The sequence below is a fragment of the Poecilia latipinna genome, unplaced genomic scaffold, assembly GCF_001443285.1.
Source record: "Poecilia latipinna isolate Pla-1442-1.1 unplaced genomic scaffold, P_latipinna-1.0 Scaffold151, whole genome shotgun sequence".
NCBI lineage: Eukaryota > Metazoa > Chordata > Actinopteri > Cyprinodontiformes > Poeciliidae > Poecilia > Poecilia latipinna.
In genome coordinates, this window is record NW_015112767.1 from 429134 (window position 1) to 457052 (window position 27919).

Below are 27919 nucleotides of genomic sequence, written 5' to 3' on the forward strand. Positions count from 1 at the left end.
TGTGAAAACAAATGTTGGTAAACCCTTTATTTTCATTTCTGTATACATCACATATTTAAAAACAACATCATACAGTACATTGATAAAGGAGTCTTAAAAAAAAAAAAAAAACACACAATTGTACAAATCAGATTTGCTCAGCGAGTTTCGACGTTGCTTAAAAAAAAGCAGCGGGTCTCACTGAGCTACAGTCCATGTTACAAAGACAAATAATAAGATAATAACCAAGCTTTTATGTTTCTGACCAAACAGTAGTAGCATTGATAAAAGCATTATTAAGGGCTAAAAGTGAAGACACAAGCAGAAAAACAAAAGCACAGCACCGCTTTTAGAGCGTCTGTACAGTCGTTCCTTTCAAGGCGCAGCCAGGAGTTTCCCCGGATGGATGCGTGGCGCCGCTGGGCCTTTAGTCACAGATGGGTCAGCTGAAGGTCCCCGCTATGTAAGGTCCTCTGGATGATAAGTTAAACCTAACTCCAGCTCCTTGTGAAGGGTCAAGGGTCAATCTCCACTGGAACGACAGTGAGGATGGCGTCCTCGTTGCCGCGGCGTACAACTATCTTCAGGGTGTCATTACTCTTGATGGCGGAGCTGACGTCGGTCGCTGTCGAAATCCTCTGGCCGTTGATGGAGATGATGACATCGTGTTCCTTGAGCCCGCCACTGAAGGAAAAGATGGGGAGGTTTAGACTTATCGAGGGCTTCGAATGCTGCAACCGCATGCTGGCTAGAACAGAACGTACGTTTCCATTTACAGAACTGACTGTCTGCGTTGGGGGATGTGATATTTTGTTGGGCAAGACTGAGGCGGACAAATGGTTAAAAAGGTATTCCTGCTTCATCTCACCTGAATTTCTTGTTATCTCTATGCGGTCATTTTCTGATAGCTGTACATCATTACAGGGCACAAACCAGACAAAACAGAAAAATCTTACAGCCAGATTAAGTTTAAAGCTATTTTTAACTCAGCAGATAAGACTGGCAAAAACAGGCCCAGCTGCTAACCTTGGCTGAGTCACTCTACGAACTTCAAAAGAGTTTTATTCCAGGTAATTAAGGTTTGACTTTTTTTGTCAAACCAATAAAACTTGAGGCCAAACCAACAGAAGTTTTTTTTTTTTTTTTTTTTTTTTTGCTCATAAAAATCTAAAAAGTGTGGTGTAGTTTTGATCTCAGATTCCCTGAGTCAATATTTAGTAGAGGAACCTTTTGCAGTATTTACAATAAAACATTTCTATTGAGTATTTAACAGGGTGTCTAACAAAGGCCTCTTGCATTTAGCGTCCTCTGAACTTTGACCTGTCCTTCCCGTCCCTTTCGGAGGTAAGCGCCACTGGGTTATATGCAGAATTGGGTCAAAATGTTTATATATGCAGGCAAAAATGTTTGACTTGGTCTCATCTGACCACGGCACATCCTTAAACGTCACTTGTGAATAACTTAAAAAAAGGAACTTGACTCAACTATGTCTCTTTTTTTTTTTTGTGGCTAACAACTGATCCGTCAACAGATTCTTCCATCTGTGGCTCTTTCCAGTTCGTCTAGTGTTACCACGGGCCTCTGGGCTGCTGATCTTACATGCTCTTTTTGTTCACTCTGCCAGGTCAGGTGGTTGGCCATGCCTTGTTAGGTTTGGAGTTGTTCCATTCTCTTTACATTTATGGATGATGTGTCAAACAGTGCCTTGTGAGAATTACAAAGTTTGGAATGTCGTTTTAAACTCATAAGCTTTAAACTTTTCCACATCTTCATCGATGACCTCTCTGCTAAATTGATACTCGTGATGTCATTTGTCCACTAACAGATCTCGAAGGTATTCACAGAACCGAACTGCTGTATATCTGACAATCAGTTTCAGACTATCAACCAGTTAAATCCTCCAGTCCTTCTGGGACTGGGGACACCAAGGCGTTCCCAGTCCAAATAGCAGACGTAATCTCTTAGCCAGTGGTGGTCCTGTCTTTAGGCCTCCTCCCTTTGGGACTTGCCTGAGTCCTTCTGACCCCTAAAGCTAAATAACCCCCGCCCCTTCAAAAAACATAATAACTAGGGCAGGACTGGCGGGGTATCAAAAGCCAGGGTTAGCAGCCTAAATCAGCTGCTAACCCACAGCAATATATACTCTCCCATTGCACTCTTCATTGGCGACAAAACCCAGTGATATACAACAATCACGCAATGCCCTCATTACTTTCAGCCGCTCTCGGCGAACGGAAAGCTTTCCACATCACAGTCAAGATTTCCAGGGGCCGCAAGCCAGCACAACACAGATTGAGATCAAAAGAGGAGCATAGAAAAGAAACCCTGGAAAAATAACCGCAGAGCCGTTGTCCTGCAGCAATCTGCATGATTTAAGCGGCGAGTAAACACTGACGGGGCCTTCCGGGAGAGGGGCTGCTCCGTCGTGGGCTGACGAGCAGGCGCGGACAAACCGCAGCGCAGCCAGTAACCTCCCAGCATGAGGCTCGAAAGGAAACAGCTGACCTCAGCGTCTCCCGTGGCCCTCCCCACTGCATCTGCGGTACAGACTGATCCGAGTGGGCTGCAATAGTGGGAGTGGGGGGTGTAGAGTGCATTGGAGTGGCAAGCACTTCAGGCATGTTGGAGTACGCAATGAGTTTACATCCCAGGTTAGGTGGGAGTGCTATCTGTTTAACAAAAGTGAGAAACTTAGGGGAAATTGCACACTGCCTTGTTGCACAGGTACCAAAGATGAGAGAGATGAGTTAAATAAGTGGAATTAGCTGAACATGTATTGTTTACAAAGGTCAAAGGAACTGTGCAACAAGGCAGGGGCGACTTCTGTGGGGCTGAATTCATTCACATTCATAAAAGCCCAGGGTGTTTCTTACATTGCAGCTGGTGTTTTTGCAATAACCTCCATCACATAGGCTCCTGAGGTGATGTCAGGGAAGTCACGATGTCGAGTTTTAAGGTCCTTGGCTAACCTGAGGGCAAGAGAAGTGGGAGGAAAACTTTATCCAATCACCACTACACAACTCTAATTTGTTAGAGTACACAAATTGCTCCAATTCTCTCAAATGAATGTTTTATTCAAAATGCGAAACACTTGTAGCAATGTGCAAAGCAACTAAGGAGACTTACGACGGCGTAAGAGTCATCATCCTCACTCCGATATATTTCTTTTTGGCATCTGTTCTCCCTGAAAGTGGACAACACAGAGGACGAGTGACAGAAACGTTAATGTGTGTAAAAGAGAAACAGAAATACATAGAAAAACACAGATTTGCGACAAAAATCTATACTGTAAAAATGCACAATCCATATTTGTTAACTTCCAGGTACTTGCTACAAACCGCCACGATCGTCACAGATGTGATGATCACAGATCACATAGCCATTTTACACACAGATGACGTGTATAATGACTGCGTAAAAACATTCTTAAAAAAAAAAAAATCTAAACAGCCTCACACAGGCATGTAATCCGCCTTTAAAAAGTGTTGAAATGTATTTTGATCGTCTTGTTTCTTTATCCTGAGGAACCAAGCAGTCAGAAGCTGTAAAGTAGGCCACACACAGAACTCTAACAACATGTAAGATGAAGGATGTACAGAAACTCTTCATCTCTTAGTTCTGCAGGAAGCACCTGCAGCTGGTCTCCAATTTGTTTTGCTGAACTGTTCAATCTCCTCTGGCCTGATTGTTGTTGGAATTTGACTGATGTGCGGTTGAGGTAAATTACCCCCAACTTGCTCGTCTTTGATAGCCGCAGGAGCACATCAAAGCCGGTGCAAAAGTGTTTTAATGCATTTCATGAACACAGGACTTCTGCTTTCACTGTATTTGTGGCAGAGGGAAAAATAAAATGAACGGGCGCCCTTTTATCATCAGAGCGTCATCTTGTCAGCTGAAGAACATCAACGAAAGTGTGATGAATTGTGTCACCTCTGGACTGCCTGTCATATGACTCCGCCAAAAACTGTCGAATCTTGTCCGAAGGAATGGCGAAGGAAATGCCAGCCGTCACTTTCAGCGTATTGATCCCAATCACTTCGCCATCCTAAGATAAAAAAAAAAGGTTCTAGCATCTCAACTCATGGCTTTATCCAGCCAATGTAAAAAAAAAAAAAAAGTGGCTTACCAGATTTACCAGAGGCCCTCCAGAGTTACCGTACTGCAAACAAAAAGCGACAACTTGCTTATTTTCTGTGTATGGGAGGAAAACATAAAAAGAAAACTACGTCTTTTCGTATTTACATTGATAATGGCGTCCGTCTGAATGTAGTCCATGTCGGAGTTACGCAGACCGAGCTCTCTGCCGCCCCGTTGAGTGGTGCTGACGATCCCCGTTGTGACCGTGTTCTGCAGAGAAAACGGGCTGCCGATGGCGACGACAAACTCCCCTGGCCTCAGGTCAGACGAATGGCCCAACAACAGAACAGGAAGTTTGGTCTGCAAGTGGAAAAGACGGAGGGATAGCACCATACTTATTTCTGGGATTTTTTTTTTTTTTGATGATGATGATGATGTATATTTGACAGGAGGGTAATTGGATGTTGTAAGACTAGAGTTCACAATCCTAAAATACCGTCTGTCTTTGCAGTACTGTTTTAGTCAAAGGTATTATTATGAGCCCTGGATATACGAGAGTTTTTGTTGACAAAGACAGGAAGCATCCTCTGAGTCTTTATCCATTTGTATGATGGAGTCAGCTAATCTACCCTCAATTTAAGTTTAATAGCTGTAAATAGCTGCTCAGTTAAGAGCAAAGTTCTTCCAAAGCTTAATGGCACTCAACGTCATTTCAATCCGTTCAATGACATTTGCTTTTTGGGACCAACGCTGACAGCACATGATTCAGCATCGTCTGTTGTCAAGTCTCCATTTGTAGGGGAAAAAACCCCCACTTTGAACAGACATGAAAGAAGTTGCTCTATTGTGTTTTAATGACTGATGTATCGCCATACACCAGTCAAACAAACAAAAGCATAATTTCAAAACTTTTGTAAGACGCAGCGATCTGAAAGGAAATCTGAAGCTCCTCGATGCATCCACTGCCGTCCCTCTGGTGTGCCTCAGACTTCCCATGGCCGTGTGTTTTATGAGTGGACAGCTTGAATAATTACAGCTGAAACCACAAGTCGTCTAAACACAACCCCACGCTCTGCTGCAGGGGCTGTGCTCCCACACAAAACAATTACTTCCTCGGCACCACAGGGGAAAATGACATTCATCCCAAACAACTGGAACTACAGTATAAACGATCACAATTAGAAGCATGCTTGTTGGCTTGAAAACGGAGTCTGACTGATGTTTCCAAATGACACAAAATAAAAACGACGTTAACCTCTGATTTTTACAGGCCAGTCGATTCAGGACACTAGAGGTTTTCCCTAAAGACGCAAGAAGGAGGAACTTGTATTAAATTCGCAGAGACGGCTCGATCCTCAAATTTACCTTCTTATAACTTGGTACCTCAAAATCAAACCTCACGAAATTATTCTTTTTTTTTCTTACTTTCATTTTAATTCTGAGCCACAGACCGCAAAAGCAAGAAAATGAACCAATAAAACACAACAGAAATTCAAGAAGCCTACAGTCCTGTCATATTGTCTATGCTACCTGGAACTCAATCCTCCCACAATGCAAAGCAGATAAATGACACAAATCTGCCTCAGAAAATGCAAATTACACAAGAATGACTTTGAAATGTCCAAAATGATTCTCAACCTTACCAATATTATCACAAGAAAACCATGTTGTTGTTGCATATCTGAGTTCTATGTTTGTGATAAGCCAACTCAGATAAACATGTATCATTTTTATTAACTTTTACTAACTTATTTTATGTAATTCATAAAACCTACACCTCTAATAAAAGAAAAACATGTCTTTAAGTCTCTGCTAAGACATTCAACACCCAGCTCTCCTGATTATCATAACATGATTCTGGTTGTGTAATAGTGACTGCTGCTGTCTTGACTTTGGTCCTTCGCAGTAGGATGTGAAGCTGTAAATAAATACAAACTGTTTGCGGCTTGCAGAGGTACAGAATCACCCACGCAGAGTCACACTACATTCTGAAAAATCGAGCACATACAGGAGTGTAACATGCAGAAGCCGGCTGACGAGCAGACCGAGTCCATGTGACTGCAAAAGAAACCAGACCTGCAGACCCCTGGGTGTCGCAAAGGACACCTTAGCTTACGTATCACTCAGCAATTCTTACAAGTTCTGTCCTGGCTACCCAAGTGACTCACCCTGCTATTTCAAATGGAGGGTCCGACACACTGGTGCTTCACTGTGACCGCATTTAAAGGAAAGGAAGGGGGCTAGGTAGAGGGAAGGGCACAAAACCGCACGACAGTAGGGTGAGGATGTGAGAAAAACAAGGCTTTCACAGTTTTGTTTGATTCACGTTGAATGGTTTTCGACAAAACGGCCCGTTAGGATTTTTCAGCAAATAGACATTAGAAATTTTCCCTTTGGAAACATTTAGGTTTAAAAAAAAGCAGCTCTGGTGAGAAGAGCCACTCATTATGGGCATTCATCTCATATAAAGTTTTAAATGATACGGTTTAACATTTTCATAAAGTGTCAAATGATCCTACAGTATCATCGACTGGACCAACAAGACAAGTCAGAATGTATTTTCTCCAATCAACAGGGCGTTAACGTTACACATGCAGACATCTCTATTAATAAATTGGGGAAATACCCTTTAGGAAGTTGCATCTCAGCAACTTAATTTATTTTTTTAGCCATCCACAAGCTTCCCTTTTCCCTCAGTAATAAATAATATAAACCCTACTGCATGGTCTTAAAATGTACTTTATGAACTGAAACACAGTGGAACAAAAACGTGACCGAAAAAAAAGCACAAAACAAATACCTTTTCGCATGGCTGTGTTTCCATCATTTAAAGAAAGGAAAAGTTCACCTAGAAGACCAACCAGATGGAGTCATGTGATAAAAACCCACAAACTTGGCACTGCTGAGGTGTACAGTCAGAAAACTGTAAAAAAAAAAAAAACACACAAAAATTCTAGTTGTGTCAGTACATAATCCAAACTGGTTATAAGTTCAACTCTACCTACCAAAGTGGGTTTTTTTCACTGACTTAAAGGCAAAGGCCATATTTTTATGAGATCTACCTTAAAGGAAAAATCATAAGTGAAGTACAGTGCAGGGTTTCACCTGCTGAGTTCTGATCTCATGCCCTCAGGGCTGAGCTACTTAGCATAAAGTGGGACAGGATCCAGCATGCTTGTGCAACACACATCCAGTTAACGATCAGAAGATCGGGCCGAATGGCGCCAAAGGAGAGATTAAGAGAAAATGTGTGCATTTGTCTTGTGATGTCTTTATGGCTCACATTTGTCTGAACGCACACTTGTTTGTGCAAGTTTAGTACAGTTACTAGACAAAGTGTACTCCTTACACGAAGAACTAAGGCATCAACTAAGTCAACCCTAAAGGTTTTTTTTTGTTTGTTTTTTTCTTGCTACACAGAGAAGTTGCTGGCTTTGCATAGGGTGAAACCATATCCTTGCCGACACCAGTGCGGAAACCGCTATGGTTTTCATATGTTGCTGAGGAGGTTCTCGGTTCTTCTAAGAGCAAACACATGTCCGGGATTCTTGCGAGGCTGTAGCTCTGCAGCCAAAGCCCAAAGGAGAGTCAGGGGTGTCTTGTTTCTGGCCAGGCGCCGCAGAGATCTCGAGCTGCACAGATCACAATAACGAGAGGAGATGACGGCCGAAGTGTTTGTTTTCCTTAGGGAGACAGCGAATGTGGTCCATTTCTCTCTTACGTGCTTTATTTACATGTTTCTGAAACTGCTTAGTCTGTGAGAGCCGGTGACCTCAGGTTGCAACGCTTTCAGCTGTGGGACCCAAACAGGATATGAAGTCAGGAGAAAACGGACCGAATAGGTAAATTAAAAAGCAACATGCGGCTCTTCATGCTGAGGGGAGCGGGTGGGGAGGGGCTGATGTCATTTAGCGGAACCTCAAAACCGTTTAACACCGTTGAACATTGTTGTTCGGTTTTATGACAGCTCTGTGGTTACGTTTGCTTGAGTTTGGGAACAAGTGAGGTTAAAAAAAAAGAAAGAACTTTAGGAGCTTTTGATTTCAGTTTTATGACAACTCTGTGGTTATGTTTGCTTAAGCTTGGGCACAAGCAATGCTTGAGAAAAGGTTCTTGAGGAGACTGATTTCAGGAAAGGAAATAAACAGTGTATGGTCACTGCTGCTCAGAGGGACAAACATCAACCTTCTGACATGTGAAAGCTTTGGGACTTTTGTTCTTATTCATCTTCAGCAAATTTTTCGCCGCCGATTAAAGGATTGCTACATGGCCATTAGAGGGTTTCCTCATAAACAGCCTTTAAATTTCACTTAATGAACGTCTGCACATCTGTACTGCATCTCCATAAAACAAAACAAAACCACCATAAATAGGTAATAAAATGCATGAATTAAGTTATGTGCGCTGATCTTTTCTAAAAGCATCACTATGGCTGACGCATTCTAGAGAATCTCTCACATGCCTACACAACATCGTGGCAAATCGGGAAAAAGTTTTCAATTATACGTTTGAGCATTTTGTTGGGCTTCTCTCCTTTGCCTCTTCGCAATTTAGTACTTTTATTGCAGTTTTCGCACAGTTTAGATCCTATAACGTATCCTAAAGAAATGGGGAATGAAAAGCAGTTTGGTATCAACCGTGCATTGGGGACGTTTTGTACCCAATGCTCCTGAATCCAAGAATCTCTTTATTTACTTATCCAGTCCGTCTTAAGGAAATGAAGCAATGCGACTCTAATTAAAGAATATCTACTATCAGATGGCTGCTTGTAGCTATTTTGGTTTGATACAGGCCTCTGACCTGCCATCCTTCAAAAACACCAAACACCAAACAAGAGCCAATAGAATAGTGCCAATCATTTGACAAGTTTTCCATGGGCACAACTTACGTTTGCTGCTCAACTCACATCTGTCTTTCCTTTAGCATAAGTTAAAGGGAAACAAACAAGTTTTCCAGTGGAACCTGGCTCTGTTACAAAGAAATAATGAACTAAATACACATTTTTTTTCCTGTCTGTGCTAAGTTTAGTTTGTTAATGGATGCAAACTGGTAACATGGTTATAAAATGGGGGTATATCCAGAACCAGTGTTGTCCCCCGTCAACCTGTCACGATGTATTCATATTTCCTTAGCTGAATTTATGAAACATATAAAAGAAAACCTCAGTTTATCCGACAGAAAATGTTATTTTAAGGCCAAAAAGGTGATTCCAAGCAAGCTCTTGGCTGAAAACGTGGCACACAAAAGAAGGATGATGCCTCTCTCCGGTTCTGCATTTAGTCTATGTGGGTTTTTTTTCCCTAAAAGGCATCCTTAAAAGATTTTATTTATTTGCCACCAATAGTTTTTTAATCCCCAAGCCATTTTCCACAGTCAGGTAAACAGGTACAAGAACTAGGCTGAAAATGAGTGGAAAAGCACCCAATATGGGAAGAGAAGCGCGTAAAAATGTTCAAACAGCCTAAAGAACGACCAACTAAGACCACTTCAAAAGATTACAAAAATGTCTGGCTCCTTTGAAGGAAAATGTAAAGACATAATGGGCAGTTTACTGTTCTAGCCTTAACGTCTGAGGGAACCCAGGGTTCGTTCATCTAGTTGAAAAGCCAAAGTAACTCACTGCCCGTTTAGTTTTAAGTGGTTGTGGAGCGTCTAAAAGTGACGTCATCGACCAGTAAGCTGAGAGCGCTTCGGGCAGCGCTGCGCTCCATCCAACACGCCTGGAAATCAGTTCTGGAAAAGCCAGAAAGTAGGCCAAGACAAAGTGTACAAAGACCAAGCAGCAAAAATTTGTGCGTGCGCCCGCGTTTATGCACGTCTTCATTTCTCTTGGATATGTCCCCAACTAATGGCATCTGTGAGCATGGGAACCGTTTCAGCTGAAGAGGAAAGGATGAATCTGGAGAGGAGGACAAAGATTTAATGCCTCTTTAGTGAAGGACGACCTGCAGTGTCTCTGAAGAACTCATCTCCTTGCTGCCAGCAGCCACGAACACATAAAAAAGACCGAATTTGTCGCTGCTGATCATCAAAGGCCAATAGATGAAACGGCATCTGAAAGCGGAAACGTTTACCTCGGCGTTGCTGATAAAAAAAGACAGATATACTTAGAAGAAAATAGCTGCAATGGGACACTTTTCCCCTCCTTCCTCTCTGCACATAAACACAGACACAAAGGCACACTGTGCATATTCCAAGAGACGGGCCATCCAAACCAGCACCAGGCAAATTTCCCAGGGAGAATGGTTTGAGACTCTTTAGTGGCGTAGCGATGGGAAATACAAACAGTGCGATTGTTTCAGAGGAATACGAGCTCTTTCTTTTGTCTTGCCTGATTTTTAGAGTTAATCTTGAGGTATTAACTCATTTACTGTTACCAATGCCTAGAGACAGAAGCAGGAATTATGTTTTTTTTATATATATTGTCACAATGCCTTCTTGACAGATGGAGCGTTAATTTTTGAAAATGCACGTCCAAATTCCATATAAGAGAAGGAAGGTTGAAATGAGAAGCATAAACTCTGTTCAAAAAATTCAACGTTATTGTGCAGCACTGTTAAAAATCACCCCATCAAATCACTTTATTGGCACCGATTGATGGCGGGAGCATTAAAAACAAAAAGCCCCTCGTATCCTTCATTGTTTTTAATAGTGGTCATGATGTGCTTTTGCTTATATTGATCCTTTGTTTCTCACCAAACCCACAGTGGCGCATTTATGGCTAAGATAATTTTTTTTTTCCCCCTCGTCTCACCAAGACACATGGTTCCAGTTAGCATCCGAGTGGAGAGTCGAAAACTCCACGTTCACCTTCCCGACCGTAAAACAGAAAACTAACTGGTCGGTATGCAGATAGTGTCTAGCCGTGTTTTATGGAGACTCCACGGCGAACAGTGTGTTCAGCGTCGTAGATGCTCTTTTCTCCACATAAGCACATTCTCTCCTAGTGCTCTCATTTACTATGTTTTTTGGGGAGTCTGTGGGATTCAGCAGATTTGTGACAGAAAGTGTTTCCCAGCCTTGTGCGTGCACAGACACGCGTCCGCCTGGATGTCGCTTTGCCGAGATAAGTGACGACGGTACGAACAGACTCCCTTGTGCAAAAGTCAAGAGGTGTAAAAAAAATACCTAAGAGGAGTTTAAACGGCACTGAAATCAGTTAGATGGAGGAAATTCACCGCTGAATGGGTTCACTAAATCCGCCTGATTTGTTTGTCTACTGCCTGTAACACACTGACTGCTCATAACCTTTGTTATGTAGAGCGCACCGAAGTTGATTTTCCATTACCGGCGACTTAATTTTTCTGCAATCACACACAGCTGCAGTTGACCCATCGGCTTACCGATCTTTTCAGATGTATGGATCTACTTTCCGTCCACAGGGTTGCCTCTTTTTTTCTGTTTTCCATGCTCTCCCTGCCCCCCCCCCCCCCCCGCCAAAGAAAACCCTCTCCACAGGAACAAGTGAGTGCAGCACTTCCCCTCTTCCCTTCTCTTCTGAATTTCCAGCTGCCGTACACTGACTAATGCATTCCCCAGAGTTGAGGGGTAGACCACAACCCCAAGAACAGACTAAGATCTGCTACCAATAAACTCCAATGAAATCAAAGAGAAAAAGTGGGGAGGAAAACTGATTCCCGTCAGAGGAAACGTTTTAAAGCGTCTCACTCGTAAAGTGATGTATGGTTTTATTGATTATCTTTGGCTGCCTGCCGAGTCCTGATGTTGACAGCAAATAGCTTTTTACTTTTGTAAATGAAAAACAAAGTGTGAGAGCTGGAATTAGGAGCAAAGAACAATGGATAAAGAAAACTGACTTCTTCGGTGCTCCGTTTTGCAGTTTTCGTTTTGCAGTTGTTGGACAAAGCGTTCCATTGTTAAGAAAGTTCTAACAGAAAAGGACAAAAAAGAAACATAAATCAGATAAATTGTTCTTAGCAAGAGCTGCTTTCACTTATCTGCCAGTTTCTCTCTTGGTTTCCATAAATTTCACGGCATCAGTCATCTTCGCAGATTAAAATGCTCTCCATCATTTCTCTGACCACCAATCAGAAGTCATAAAAAATCTAATTTATGATCATGACTCAAACTGGAGAATATTCCATTAGGAATGATTTACAGTTCCTTCTTCTTTTTTTTTTTTAAAATAGAACGATAACATTGAGAAAAGGCTGCATTTTACACCAGAACTTGAGTTTCTGTGTTTTTTGCCCAGAAAAGCAAAGAGTGAGAGTGAGAGTGGAAAACCAACTGCAGCATAGAGAACTGTGGCCAAAAGGTTAAAACCAAATGAAGCATAATTCTCAAAACCAGATATTTCAGAGTGAACGTCTTCGGATGACACTTTGAAACGTCCATCTGTATATGACGGTTCAACATGAGACCGGATTTAAAAGCATGCAACAAGCTATAGATACCTTCTTTTTAACTTAGTCAACTTTAATAAAGTATTTCTCAGGGTCACTAAGATTCTACAAAATTTTAATCATGACAAATCCGTCTTTTGGCCATTATTAGAAGATGTTCAAGTATAGATCTTTGGATGATCATCTCTTTCTTATCTAGTTGAAGGTTTTATATGACAACTGGTTTTCTGTGCCTGACATGCACAATGCCACTGGGGTGAATATTTGGACTTATTCTGATATCTGTGTAATTTTATAAGTCTTACCATTGAGAATAGGGATTAGCATCTGGATTCCTTCAACTACATCATGATAAACTTTTTCCAGCCTCTTTAAACTAAAGTAGCAAATATAACAAAGGTCTTCTCTGTTGCTCCTCGTTTCACATCATTCTGTGGATTGCTAGTTATCCGTTTTAGAACCCAAACTGTGGGAAAGTTTCCATTTAGATGTTTGGACAAAAAGCTCATTTAATAATGTATTGCTTCACTGTTACAATTATTGTCTTTCTGATGGCAGTTATTTGTGTCTTTACAGCTTATTTTTAAAAAAGTGTTTGTGTTGTTAACAGTGTTAAGTTCTAGAGGTGGGAAGCAAAGTACAAACACTTTGCAGTTTTACTTGTTTTTTTTTTTATTTTTTAAGGTATATGTACATTACTAGAGCATCTAATTCTCAGACAACTTATTTTTACTCCAACATTTAAAACTAAACAGAGCATTCTAATCTTCGCATTGTCAAAATGGGCCGTTTCTCCTACATGTATCAATAATGTCATGGTGCAAAAGTCACAATTAAAAGAGAAACTGAATTGCATCCAGTGGAACCACGAACTGTGATGTGTAGAAAAATATTAACAGATTTAATAAAGAGAGCTCAAGCACAGTCCAACACAGGTGGCACAGCAGAGAGTTAGCACACAGCTAATTACCGGTAGCAACTGAAAAACTGAGGTCTGAATAAGAGAGCTAAACCAACACAAGACTTTACAGTTCAACTGTGATGGCAGGCAGATAAACAACGTTCGACAAGGATCCGACAACAGACACAGACAACAGGTGGGACTAAATACACAGGGAGGGTAATCAAGGAATGAGACACACCTGGGAAGCAATCAACGGGGAAGACGCTGAAACAACAGAGACTCACAGGACAGAAACTGAACACAGAAAAACCTTAGAATAAATACACAGAAACATGGATCATGACAGACAGTGTTTAAGAGAACTCTTCAGTACATATTGAGCCAAATCCCAAATGGAGAACACAAAGTTCTGGCATTCAAAAATTTTTGGAGCAAGTTGTGAGCAAAAATTAAAAAAAAGAGAACTCTTCCACTTTATGCACCAAGAACTTTTTTGTTTTGCTTTGCAAGATTGTCAAAATATATCATAAAAGGTGAAAATAGTTTTCTACTTTTGTACTTTGGTATACTGCAGATCCTCAAGTACTAGCATTTTTTACACAAACAGTTTTACTTTTCATTCGCGTTAGTAAAAAAAATCTGGGTAATTATTTATTTATTTATTTATTTTTTTGCCAAGTCTCTCAACTTTTTATGAAAAAAAAAATGTATGGCTCCTCGATTTTTCTTTCATAAACAAACTAAACCTGACTTAGCTGTCAGTAGCTTAACTGTGTCAGATAAAAACGCCATATTTCTTATGAAGGCGCAAATTTGAGAAGTTGAGGAAAACGTCTTGCAGTTTCCCCATTTACAGCCCAAGGCTGGAGTTACTTAAAAGAAGTAAACACTCCCAGGTCTTCACTTGAATAAAAACACTGCGACACGTCAGGTCTGGTCTGGGTGAGACCGTTTACCCTTTTAAAGTTAATGATAGCTTTGCTGGCCCTCCTTCCCTCTTATTATAATCAAACCATTCTCTAATTTGTCCAGGTATTAACTTTCACTTGCTCCAAATATCAAACACAAGTTTTTCTTCCCACATTAGTAGAAATGCTATTCATGTCTAAATCATGTGGTCTTCTCACAGACACCACAGGTCTTGTGAGACTGTCTGTGTGTTTACGACCCATGCAGACTTCACACAATGACTAACACTTTAAATACAGAAGAAATCATATGAGGGTGAAATCATTTCCTACATCAAGGGTATGGTGGCTATAAATAAGCCCTTGTTTATAGCCTATTATATATAAAATGTCATATTCTTCAAAATACATTTTGTATGTACCACAATAAATCACTCTAAGCATTTTTTCCTCACTTAATGTGATATTAATATAACATTCTTTGATCTCTCAGCAAGATAAAGCAAGCAAGTAAGAAAGAAGAAAAGAGACTGCCACTCATCTGGAAAGCTTTCCGGTCTCGGAGCGACCAGCAACGTTGTGCGCCAACACTGGCGATTCTTTCCACCTGGAAGAAGCTGATTGGACCTGAAGCAGAAGCCTTAGCTGGTTTCTAGAAAGCATTAGCATCTAACCCACCTGGAGGAACTCCATGTCCTGTCATTTAATAAGGCTGTATTATGTTGACTCTTGAATGTTTTATTTTGTCAATATATTTTTGATGGCCTGGTAAAAACTAGTTTCTTGCTCTGCACGGTTTTGGACAGAAGGTTCTGGATCCTCAGCTATTGAGAAACGTTTGCTTTCTGGCGTGAACTTTGCCCAACGTTTGCCGGCGATGCGTGTAATTTGACCCTATGAAGCTTACCGGAAATTGTAAAAACAACAATCCTCTGCTGCGAAGGGAGAAATGCCGAGCTGGATGACATTTTGTGAAAGCAATAAAATATCTCAAGCATTCCTCAAGCGGCGACTTTAATTACTCGTTATTTGGAAGCGTGGGCAACAAGGACTGAACTGCTTTGTTCACTTCTTCCACTGCTGTTGCTAAAACTACAACAGTGGCAATGTACAAATCTAAAATAGCGCAGGAAATCGACGTCATCCTTCGCAACTCTTCCTTCTGTTTGCTGATTGTTCCAGTTGACGTTCAACAGAAGAAATCAAGCTCAATAGGAGAAATCCCAGATGGAGAACAGAAAGGAGATAAGAATTGAGCATAATTGCAGGCTAATATTATGATGTCAATGTTGTAGCTTGTAGCAACATGTCTTCTCGGCAAGGTCTCATTTTAATATACTATACAGCTCTGGAAAAAATGAAGCCCTCAGAAGCTTCTTTTAGTCATGCCAGCACCTTGAAAACATTTATATATGTGATAAAGCTTCACTTTTTTCTTCGTAAGCTGTTGATTCAAAGGATAATTAACTTAACTAACAAAAACTAAGTAACTTCTACCTTTGGTATTCCGGAAAATGTTTTTGCATGCATCGTACAAACAAGGACTCCTGCATTAATGCAATCATGTCACCGTGTCTAAGGGTATTTGTCACTGCTGAGTCAGCACTCATGAAGATGTGGGGTAAGCAGGCGGGGAAGCCCCCAGAGAACCAGGAACAGCTTGTCATCAATGGATGGATCAGCTTTTATCAAAGAATGAACAAATACAAAGCGCCTGCCACTGCGATGTTCTTCTGCAGCCTTTGCCCACACCGTTGGCTTTAAAAAAAAGTGAAAATTGCTCAGCATCACTTAAGACCTCGTGTAAAACGCATTGTGTTCCTGTCGTGAACATCCCTTCAGCCGTGTCATCCAGCTATGAGAGCGAGCCTCATAATGCACTCATCCCCCAGCTACGACTCAGTCAATAGGCCTTGGCTTTCTGCCCCGCATTCCTTCACAGGACTGACTATGATTAACGTCCAACATGGATTCCTCTTGTCCACCAGACGGCAAAATAAAGACGGAGACGGGGGGACATGCGGAAAGAGGGAGAGAAAATGCGACAAACAGATGGACTGTGGTGAAAGTGTAGTCTTTTCTTTTTACACAAACCCTTTCAGTCAGTGGTAAGTGATAGTCTCCACCCGTTTCTCGTGAGATGAGCCGGTTTGTATCTGTGTTGTTCTTGCAGCTTGACTCTGAGCACAGGCGGGATCTGAACTTGGTCAGGCTGCACCTGCATTCTCACTTTGCATCTCTTGCACCTAGAATGATCGGTGAGATTTACGGCGTTTTTATATATACCTCAAGTCCGGGGATCTTAAATTTTGAGGCACGTTTTTGGCAGGTGAATTAGAGGAAATGGGGGGGAAAGTTTTGACTTTGTTCTGTGCAGCTCCCTTAAATATATGCTGTCAAACTAGTGCAAATCCAAATTAGCTGCTTCCACAAGATTGAAATGAATGGAGGCGTGAATGTGGTGCTCGAATGTTGCAAAACAACAAATGCAATTTATACTATCGTTTACCTTTAAACAATCTTCACTTTTGCATTGTGCTGTCAGGAAGCGGTGCGCCGCCTGTGATCTCCCTGTGTGAAACTCGCACTGAAAACTGTACCTTTTTAAACCTACACCGATTTCACTGTAAATAACCAGCCTAGACCACGGCGACGCTTCAAAGGATCATAAAATTTGATGTTTGACGCTGTGGTGTTTTTGAGACTGGAGTAGTTTTAAGGACATAGACCTTCTTTTCCTTCTTGCAAAACCTGTTCGCTTCATCCCCTAGATACCAGAGGACGCCAAAGGAGGGACCACACTGTACTACAGGTAATATACAGCACCTAATAACAAAATGTTATTTCAACAATCCTGAGCAATCCTTCTGTATCTCCTTAGTAAAGACACACATTTTTCACCACATCTCCTCAAGGAGATTCTGCCCAAATTGAGCAAAACGAAAGCAAAACATATAAAAAGCAAAAACCTTCTATTAAGGCTGAGTCATAACAGCATGTCTCTCTCTCTCTCCACCCTCCTTCTGTGTAAGACTTGCACTGACCGGTACATCAATCTTGATGAGGGCTATGTCTGACTTCTCGTCCACGTCTTTGATTTTGGCGTCGTAGGAGGCGCCGCTCTTTAGCTCCACTTTCACTCTGTGTTTATTGGCCACGACGTGGGCATTGGTCACAATCTGGCCGTCTTCAGACACGACGAAACCGGAGCCACTGGCCACAGCGACCTCCCGCTTGGAGTAAGTCATCCTGGAGAGGGACAGAGGAGGACAGAGGGGGAAGAAAAACTCTTCGCTTGCAGAACAACAAATAAAACGCGTCAGTTCAGGAGTGTTTTTTTTTCTGTACTCTGAATGTAAAATAAGAGAAGAAGAGAAGAGATTTGTGTCTGATTTCCGATGTCCAATGCTTCTAGCTGTTTCCAGTCTGTCTCTGAGAACTACAGGAAGCAACATGCTGAATAGTTTTTCAAGCGTTCTTGAGATATTATTTAAGATACAGTTTACGTACGGAGTCTTACTCACCTCGCTCATTTCAAAAATGGTCAATTTTGACGTTTTTTTTTCCCCCTCAGAACCAAATCCATACAGAAGTGGGTAATTTCCAGAGCAACCTGATAGACCTTTGTGGAGGTGTTGTGATGAAAAAGAGCAAGTTTCCTAAACCGAGCAGGAGGTTATACCTGCATGATCTTAGGACAACATATTATTTCCTGAAAATTGCAACGACATTGCGTATTGCTAATTACCAAAAAAAATTTGCTCTGTCTCGTCTTTTGTTTTTGTCTTAACAACATTGCTTTCCCCCTTAACTCTGAGACCCAGACATATCATGATAGGAGATCAAGAACAACCTAAACCCAACCAAATCTATATTATTGGCAGAGTTTCAAACATAAAGGAATCAAATATTGCATGCCAGTAACAATTTACGATTGTGATTTTGCACACATTACTATTTTGATTATAACTATGTTTTCAAACACTGAGAAGCTCTGCTAAACTTTTGAGATGTTACAGACAGACAGTCAAAATCTGGAGAAACGAAAGGAAATTTTAGTCTGCGCCACTTTCCCACACTCACAGAAACACACGTTCAGATGCACAGCTTGTACATACTTGCGGAAAAGTTCAATGTGAACCACAGAGGGAGCGATTTTCTCCACCACGTCGGCGATGAAGTTGTATTTGTGCCTCGGGCTGTCTGGATTGTCCTGAGCTGCACACACACACACACACACACACACACACACACACACACAAAAGATGTCAGACTGGCAAAATAAACAATCCATTCACCAAATATAGTGCATGATGTAAGAGTCTCACAGAGTCGTGTGAGAATAGAAAACTCACACTTAAAAAGAAAAAAGGTTTTATCAAAACAGGGTGGGAAAAAAAAAAAAGAGAGATGACACTTCTGAGGGTCATACTGTCTAGGTCAGCTCTGGCATTCATGCTCATTTCCAATGTTTGGTTATAAACATAAGAAATGACTGCTTTGGAATGAACTGGATCACGTATCCAGCTTTAGGCCGGTTAGGAAATTCTGACCTGGTAATTAACCCCCTCCGAGATGAAAGTTTAAACAAAACTCATCGTTTCCTCTGAGCTTTTCATCCTTTTGTTCCTAAACCCCCCTTTTTTTTCATGCCACGTAGCTGGAACCGTTCTTTTTTCTTGTTTCTCTCATGAGGCCAATTTTCAGCCATGATGTTCTGAGAGGAAAAGTCAAAGGCACCCGTGAGCCCTGGGATATCATTAATTGAGCTTAAGAAACGAGGACACTTTTCGCTCGAGGTGCAGTTACGCCAGCGCTGGGTGGGAATGCAAACCATCTCGGCGAAAAGGAATGCCACTAAATTATACAGAACGAAAACATTTATCAACCCACAGGAGGGGGGACGACGACGACGGTATCTTCATATGATCCCCGAATCCTTCCCGGCTGTCAGGAAGCACATCTCCTTACAATTTATTGAAGCTTTAAGACATTTCATGCAAAAACAGAAATGTAAAGCACCATGTGACGCAATGACAAAGTCAAGGGGGTCGACAGAGTACTAAAGACGCGTCCTGAGGGAAGCATGAATTTCAGAGGGTGAACTCCATAAGTATTCTTCACTTGAACTAGAATGGTACGTTTACACCTTTTACAAACAGGAATTGCTTTCTTGAAAACCTCTAAACTTGTTTTTTTTTTTCCTTTTCGAACTATAAATAGAGTATTAATTGTGATAAATGCCGGGCTGCTTCTCACCGCTACATTAAAGGAAGGTAATGGAAAGACTGGAGTCATTCTCCCCCTCCTCGCTTCAGACCTGGGAGGTTTGTGGTCGCCTTGGAAGGGATTAATGTTACCACGAGAAGCCCCATTGGTCGGAACTCATCTCGTTTTTATAACCCCCAGTAAAAGACTCCCAGTTCCTTCCAGTTCAACGTGTTATTATAAATATAGTCTACGAAGACATTCTCAGATTTAGCAGAAGAAAATGTCACAGGGATTCAGACGGTGCTCTGGAACATTTGTACTATGCACAAAAATGCGATGTGTCAGAAAATCACCTTGAACACACAGTCCCCACACTGAAAGCAAGGTCGTGCTGTGAGAAAGATTTACTTCATCAGAAATGGCAAATCAAATAAAAACGTTGATGGGTGGATGACTGGACATGAATAAAAGCCAATAGAATGGTTTAGATCGAAGCATATTCAAAGTATCTGAGTCATCCAGTCAACGTCCAGGCCGCAGTCAACTTTCTAAGCTGTGGACAGAACAAAGTTTTACATGAATAGATGCACTAAATGCTAACTGGACTGAGTTTGAGCTGTTTTCCAAAGAATAATTGGCTAAAATGTCTTAGATGACCAATGATGTAGCTGGTCCAAAAGACCAGCTCAAGTCAATTTCAGGGTGATCTCAGTCACACAGACAGTCTAAAAGTTACCACAGGTTTTAAAAAAAAACAACAATTTTTATGCTAATTGTCTCTAATGTGAGAGGTGGTTGGAGGCCCTCAGTACCGCACAGATTCAGACATAAAGTGAAGTAAAGGAAACGGTACACGAGGCTTTGCAGACACACAGACATGAGTCAGATTGCATAATACCCTTCCACGTAAAGAGGAACGATCTGCTCTGACTTGTTGTGAGAAAAGACTCACCCCTGTCCCCCATATGGAAGTCATATGGAGACATTTGGTGACTGCTAATAAAAGAGTCGCATAAAGTTAAGCGTCCACTAACAACAATCAGATGGGTGGAAGGTTGTTTCTGGAGTTGGTGAAGGTGTTAAAAGTCAGGAAAGCATTAAGACACATTTAAGAAATTTCCTTATATAAACATCCAAGTTTTTTTTTTTGTTTTGTTTTTGTTTTGTTTATTTTGCAATGTTTAGCAAACGCAGGGTTCACTATCCTCACAGCTGGGTCTATCCATCACACCTCCCACTGGTGCATACTACAACCACAAAAAGGTCCCAGTTCAAGGTCTCGGCTTGTTTTCCCATGTTCACCCAGTGTTTTACTGGCACTTACACACAGAAGCAGCTTCTTCGTCCACACGAAGACCCAGTTTAGCTCTTTTAGCTTATTTATGCACACAAACCCAAAACGACTCTCAGATCTGCACACCATTTCGTGCCGTTCACCAGAACATTTCACTTGGTTTTGGTTCAACGTCATGATTTTTTGGGGGGGATTTTGTTTTGAAAACCGTTCAAAACTTCCTGCCTCTTCCTAATTGGTTCCACCTGCACTCTTCTGCTTGTCTATTTGTACTTAAGTAGTGGTATGACAGTCAAAATAAAGTCCCAACATGTTAACTCAGACATTTTTTTTTATTTTTTTTTTTTTATCGCGGTGGAAAACATAATTAGTTTAATTTATTTTATTTATTTTTTTGGTTTTTACCAGCTGGCGCTCAAAGGAGAAAGGCAGGCTACAGGCTGCCAGTCCATGACAGAGTAAACACTGAATCAGACGGCCGTTCATTCTCACCTTCCAGGTCAATTTTAACAAATCACCAGTTAAATTAAAGGGCACGAGTTCTGACTACAGGCAACGCACATGCACAAACAAAGCGTCGAAATGTCAGACGGAAGGGCAGCAGCTGACCTGGAGAAGTAAACACTCCGCACTGGCATGCCAAAAACTGAAAATGAGCAGTGAAATTCACTACAACATGAGAAAACACATCTGAGGTACAACAAAAAAAAAAGCACACACACACACACACACACAAAATCCAGGGTAAGCTATGACGGACGCTGCTGACGTACTAAAATTGTTTTTGACAAATGGGTACCTGAATGTACCTTGATGGTAATTTGCTTTTACCTTCCATTTCATGCAAACTAAGCACAAACAGGAAATTTAATGCAAAATATGATTCTACCTATCATTCTGTTATTTACATAAAACACAGTAAACCATTTTGAAAGGTAAGAACAAATTGGCAAAGGTTACCAAGTTCAAAGACATCAACTCTGCCCGCATACGGAACATGAAACTTGGAAGAGCAACATTTATGCCAAAAAGAAAAACATACATTTATGAAAACCTGGCTTAGAGGTCGTCTCATCTCTCTTTGATTGAGGGAATAAAAGAGCTAAAATACCAACCATCACCTGGTTACGGGCAAACAGATCATCACTATGAATCATCCAGCTCCAAGTAGTTGCTTTTAAAAAGAACGCTGGCAAGATTTCAAGGCTGCTCCTCAAGTATCAGGATTATCGAACTGGGTTACAATGAGTCTGGGCTCATTACTCCATAAGTCAGTGGGTCTTGGCACCCATGTGTCCGGCATCCAAAACAACTCTTCTTGTAGTTTACTGATAGGTTATATAACCCTTCTTTGCCTTGGTCTGTTTTTCTTCATCTAGTTGGTTTCTTTGGTTCTTTTTGTGTTTTCTTATCCACAGAGCAGGTATATGACAAGATTTTTGAAAGCAGAAAAAAAAAAATTAAAGGTAAGATATCTTTGGGGATCTATAGAGAACCAACAGTGACTATAAGATGAGACCAGCAGCTGATAGAGCAAAGGTGTCCATCTCCAGCTCTGAAGATGGGTTACCCTCCATCTCTTAGATGTGATTGAATGATCAAAACAAAATTTATGCAGATAATTTGGGCCATATCTTCAGGCAGGAGTGCCAGGTTGTCTGTGATGTGTGGCAAGAAACACCTGCGGACTCTGTCATTTCAGAATTAGAAAGAGGTCTGGCCAAGCTGGTGTCATGTCAATGCTGCAACCTCATCATGCTCATAGCTGAGGACTAAGAAGCCTTTTTTTCTAGTAATTCTTGGCGCCGTCTGTGCCAAAATGATCTCATCAAGCAGCTGAAACAGTCGATGCTCTCAAAACGAAAGAAGAAAATAAAAAACATGGCATGTTCAGGCTCCTTGTGCAGAGAGCGACATGTGATGGACTACTAATGGGATTTAGGATGGTGAGAAGCGTACACACCTCCAAGTTCCTTCCATAGCAACCTATTTAAGGTGGTTTAAATAGAAAATGAATTGATCACATTGTGAAAGTCATTTAAGAATAAAGAGACAGGGGATTGAACAAGTGTGACCAGCTGCTCATTGGGTTTATTGGATCATTTTATAGTATTCAAAGAGAGGTGCGTATAAAAACATCAGACTTCTGGAAGTCTGCTGATCAGCTTAGATCAGTGCTTCTTAAACTTTTTCAGCCTGAAGACTAGTTTAACAAACACTCACAGACAATAACACACAATATCTGAAGATATTGTGATATACTGACGATATCAGTCTTTTAACTCGTTGTCTTTGTTACTCCAAATGTGAAGGGTGGCGCTGTTTTGCAAATGTGACTGGCCACAACAAAACCATAGTTATTTACAGATTCTGAAAATGTGGATTCTAAGCTATCCAATGTGGTCACCAATAGCCTTTTTGGGGATATTTGTAATTTAGAAGTGTAATAAGAGAAAAATAGAATAGAGTTACGTTGTCAAAAACAAACATTTTCTTTCAGCTGGTTGATAGCCCAACATAAATAATTTTATTTTAGGTGCTAACATGCAGTTAGTCTGTCATATCACACTCAGCACAGCCACAGACTTGCTATATGCTATGTATTGTGGAGTTCAAAAACAAAAGTTTTTCACCTCACCCTCTGAAACTTTCCACTGATATCTTCAGGGTTTATTTTTAGTGGCCCGGTCCTTTCCAAGGCACTTATCCATTGTTATTTCTAAACACAATCCTTTGATGAGCTAACTGTAGCGTCGCACTTTGAGCTCGCATCGCGGCAAATGAACGGTTGTTTACATGCAGTGCCACCAGGGGGCGCCCTGGTGGTACTGCATGAAAATAAGAAAAATAAAAATAAGAAAAATAAAAACTGATTTTGAAGCTAATGGCCAATGTTTCCTGCTCCACAACATGCAACCATACAATCTGCTGAAATGACTCACAGTCCGTCAATTAGTGAACGTTTTTTTTATATATTCCAGATGGGACCGATTGGGTATTGCCTTGAACAATTCAACTTGTAAACTTTGTTCAAATTTTGGTGCAATAAAGCTGCTATTCTAAGATAATAGGTTGTCTTCTTTGTATCTGTATGCAGTTAAGTGTGGGGTTAAGCAAATAGACATTGGCAAAGCAGCAGGAGAGACACTATCGAAGCAAGTAAGAAAACAGATGAGCAGAACACAAAAACAGGAGCCGAGACAGACCGTCGTAACGATACAGACAGAAGTCAGAGAACGACGCTCTAATATTCTGCAAAGCTAAGACAAGTTCAGGAAAAAATGTGCACATTCAGCAAATCTCAGCAGCCGGAGTCACAGAGTGCGCTCTGCAACATCAGCTGGGAAAGAAGGTGGGAATAGTCTGGTGGATCGTCTGCCATAAACTACTTTGTTGTTTTTTTTTTTTTCGTTTGCTTAAAGCGTCTAAGTTATTATTATCGTCATAGCACTGCAATCAAAATCTGAATGCTCACACAATTACACACTTATTTTTTAACTGCTCAGCCGCCCCTCAAGACTTGACATGCAGTTCAGAGATAAACCTGAAGACTCATGGACATCTAGATGCTGCGGGTATAAAATTCTCCTAGACTCATCTCCATCTTGTCTTTCACAACCAATAAAGCCTTACTGACGTCCAACAGCCTAAAGAAAATAAAAAAGAGGATATTTATCTAATGAATCCAAAAGGGTCGAGGCAATATCATGACCTAGTTCTCATTGCCAAAACAAAGTGCTTGTTTAATCGAGGTCATTACTGTTCAGACGCATAGTGAGATCATGCAACTGTTACTGTACTTGCACATATTTTCTTAATGTGGGGCCAGGTTTCGCAGGGATACGGTCAGTGTCCTCAGAGAGGGGTTGAGTTTCTTTAATGTGCCGCCTCCAGCACAACCAACGCTAGAAATACTATGAAACAGAGTGCGTTTAAGGCAGCATTGTTGTGAAGTTCGGACATTAGCTCTGGACATATGACTTGCTTTTTCTGAAGAAAAAGAAACTTTTTTTTTTTCCTGGATGGGATTTAGTGAGAACTCACCACCACAGTCTGTTTCAGACATGGTTAACTGCCTGGGAATGACTTACAGTAACCCTTTAAGTTGCTACCAAAACTTACAGCCCAATGCGGTGATGCAGTCTGCCCTTAAACTGCGCCTTCAAGTTCTTTTTTTTTTTTTTTTCCAGATGCACAAATAAAAACCTTTCCTTTAAATGTGTGGGCTGCTAATTTGGTGTCTTCCTCTTGAGTCTCCTGCCTGTTTTAAGCTGTCCTCGACAGAGGAGGACTTGTGGCTTTGAGTCAGGTCCAGGAATTCCTCCACGTGACAACTTGTGTGAGATTTACGAGTGACAAAAGAAACAGACTGGGAGGGAGGGACAGGGAGAGAGAGAGAGCAAAACGAGAAGGAGGAAGCAGTTGGAGGTTTGATTCTGGGGGGGAATATAAGTTTCCAAAAGCTCTGAGGGAGGTTTCAGGCCTTTGAGGCAGCAGGTGCTGAAGCGTTTCACTGATATGTTTTTAAGTGCCCACTTCCAAAAGCAGTGTGCAGGATAAATACACACCGAAACCAAAGGCGACGTACAATATCTTTAACACCTGCAGCCTTGAATGTGTGTGATCACTCCTCCTTCCCAAGTGTTTCAAGTCATGTTTTAAGATAGGCACATACCACACTGATGATGATGATGAATAACCTGCTTGTTGTTCTTAGATGGATTGAATTGCTCCAGGAGAATGATGTAAGTTTATTGTTGAAGTGCTCTGATTAGAGTGAAATGCTTTGACAAAGCACAGATCTGTCAGGAAACGGCGAGCTCTACAACAATCACGTCAGTATCGTTCCAAATGTATTTTTATCCGCTCTTAAGAATTCCTTTCTAATCAACTAAATCACACTGGCCAGGAGATTGGCCTGCAAGAAATCACGCCAATCGTGCTCACAAGGTGCCTTTACTGGGTACGCATCAAGCTTTACATCAGCGGCGCAAGTGCATGACTTCATCCAGTCATGCAAAAGCGAAGAGAGTCCTCAGATTGAGGACCATTCTGTTGGGAACAAGAGGGAACAGCCGGTTGAATGGCGGCTTTTGTTGTCCAAGACACACGGATATTGTGCGCTGCTCTGAGCTACAACATCTGGATAAACTTCAGACCTGTCAGAAAACGTCAGATCAGTCCAGTGAGACCTGAAGGGTCAGGGCGAACACCTGGTAGGGAGCAGACTGCAGAGGTACAGCATGAATGGATGTCAGTCAATTAGAACGTCATCGAAAAGTTCATTTGTTTGAGTCATTCTACTCAAAAGGTGAAACTTGTGTTAATATGCATTCATTACGTATGCTTTCAGTAGTTTATTTGTGTTATTTTTTTATGGAAAAAAAACAAAACAACCAGTTGTACCTTCTGACAGGATCAGTACAAAAAAATTCTTTTGGATAAGTGTCAGCACTCAATGCTTGCATGGACATGAGGTTTAGGACAAACCAGTTTGCTGACTATTGAGGTAAAGTGATATAATACCAGGTATCAGTACATTTGGTTGTAAGTCCAGAGAGGGAAATAAAAATTAACAACTCCATAAGCCTTGCCAGCAGAAGGAAACATAAAACACCCTGAAACTTCTTGGTAGAAGATTGTACTGACCAGATAGTGGCAAAAAAAAAAAAAAACCTCAACTCAGAAGGTTGGACTCAGTTCATCTACATGACCATGATCCACATCAGCAGGTAGATTCTCTAGGATTTCCACAACTTGGGAACCTGATATTCGAATGAAATGCAAAACTTACTTTCATTTGAAAATAAAACTTCGAAGCAATGAGAAAAAAAAAAAAAAACACCTTTGATGTTACTTCAGGTTCAAGAGAGGCTTATTAACATCAGAGATGCAGCATGTCTGTGTTGGCTGATGGAGCTCTAACTCCAGGTAAGGTTCTCATCTTGTGAATCCTCCCCCCGCCCCCTTCAGTCACTTGAATCCGTGTTACTTCTACATGTCTTTCTACCACAGTTCATCCTTCCACTCAACTTTCTATTACTATGGTTGAATACAGACCCCAGTTAGCAGTGACCTTTTGTGGCCTGTAAAAGGTGTATATGATGACCATCTGCTGGACATCTGCCAAGTCAAAAGCCTTCTGTGTGATTGTGTCACCCATATCAAAACATTTATTCAGTGTAATACAAAAGAAGATTTTCTGAAAAACAAAAACTCAGCGTGGGTTTTCAATAAGTGTGAGACACAAACATCAAAATTGATCAAACCTGAACTCTATCACCGGAGCAACGACAAAAAAAAAAAAATCCTCTCAACCTTAAACACAGACTCACCTTTCCCGCAGGCTCCCCGCTGAATGAGGAGAACAGGTGGCTGCTGCAGCTTCTGCGCCCGCCGGCTCACCCTCTTCAGCTCGCAGATACTCCGGTAAGACACCCCGTCGCTCCCGCACACCGGCTCCGTGGTCTTGCACGCGCAGATCCCGCTCTTGCTTCTCCTGCGCACCGTCACGCTGTACGCCACCCCGCCGGACACGGAGCACTCCAGCCCGTCTCCGCACGTCGGGTCGCCGAGTTTGCCGCCGCCGCCGCACGCCTCCCCTTCGCCGGACGCGCACACCGTGCAGCACTGGCAGACGTCGAGGGCTTGTCCCGCCGGGCAGTCCGCAGGCAGACGGGGACACATGGATTTGTCGCACACGGAGGGGCATCCGACAACATAGCGGCTGGTTATCTGCGCATCCGCCTGCAACGACGCTGCGACCACGCACAACAGGAAGGACCGAAACATTGTCCAAAGAAAAAAAAAATTATATATATATATATATATATATAAATATATATAAAATGAAAAAGGGGAGAGTTAGAGGGAGAGAAAGAAGTTTTAAAAGTGAAGCACGAAGTTCATAGAGAAAGAAAAGTTCGATCCCGGCTTTGCAGGGCTATGGGAGGGGGGAGGTCTGGGTGGGGGGGGGGGGGAGTCATTGCAGCTGGAGAGGCATTTAACAGAAGTTCTGCGCAGCCAATCTCTGCGCACGTTTTTACTGGCACCGCATCACACACGCAACTTTCCAGTCAGTGGGAAAAGGCATGGAAAGTGGTGCGTTCACGGGGCGCACTGAAAGGGAAGGCAGAGTGTGGGTGCTCCAGAAAAAGACCGAGGACAACATGACAAGAGA

At 41.7% G+C, this 27919-nt stretch overlaps 1 protein-coding gene across 1 annotated transcript; it reads right to left on the bottom strand.

Moving 5' to 3' along the window:
* On the bottom strand, positions 1-27866 carry LOC106945579 (serine protease HTRA1A-like). Its single transcript, XM_015029360.1, has 9 exons — positions 27075-27866; positions 18353-18452; positions 17279-17483; positions 4222-4416; positions 4106-4138; positions 3910-4024; positions 3106-3163; positions 2853-2948; positions 1-663 (listed from the first exon to the last, which is right to left on the bottom strand). Exons 1-9 carry the CDS (start codon positions 27529-27531, stop codon positions 495-497), a joined length of 1428 nt encoding a protein of 475 aa, XP_014884846.1. The 5' UTR covers positions 27532-27866; the 3' UTR covers positions 1-494.
* Between the last annotated feature and the right edge of the window lie 53 nt (positions 27867-27919).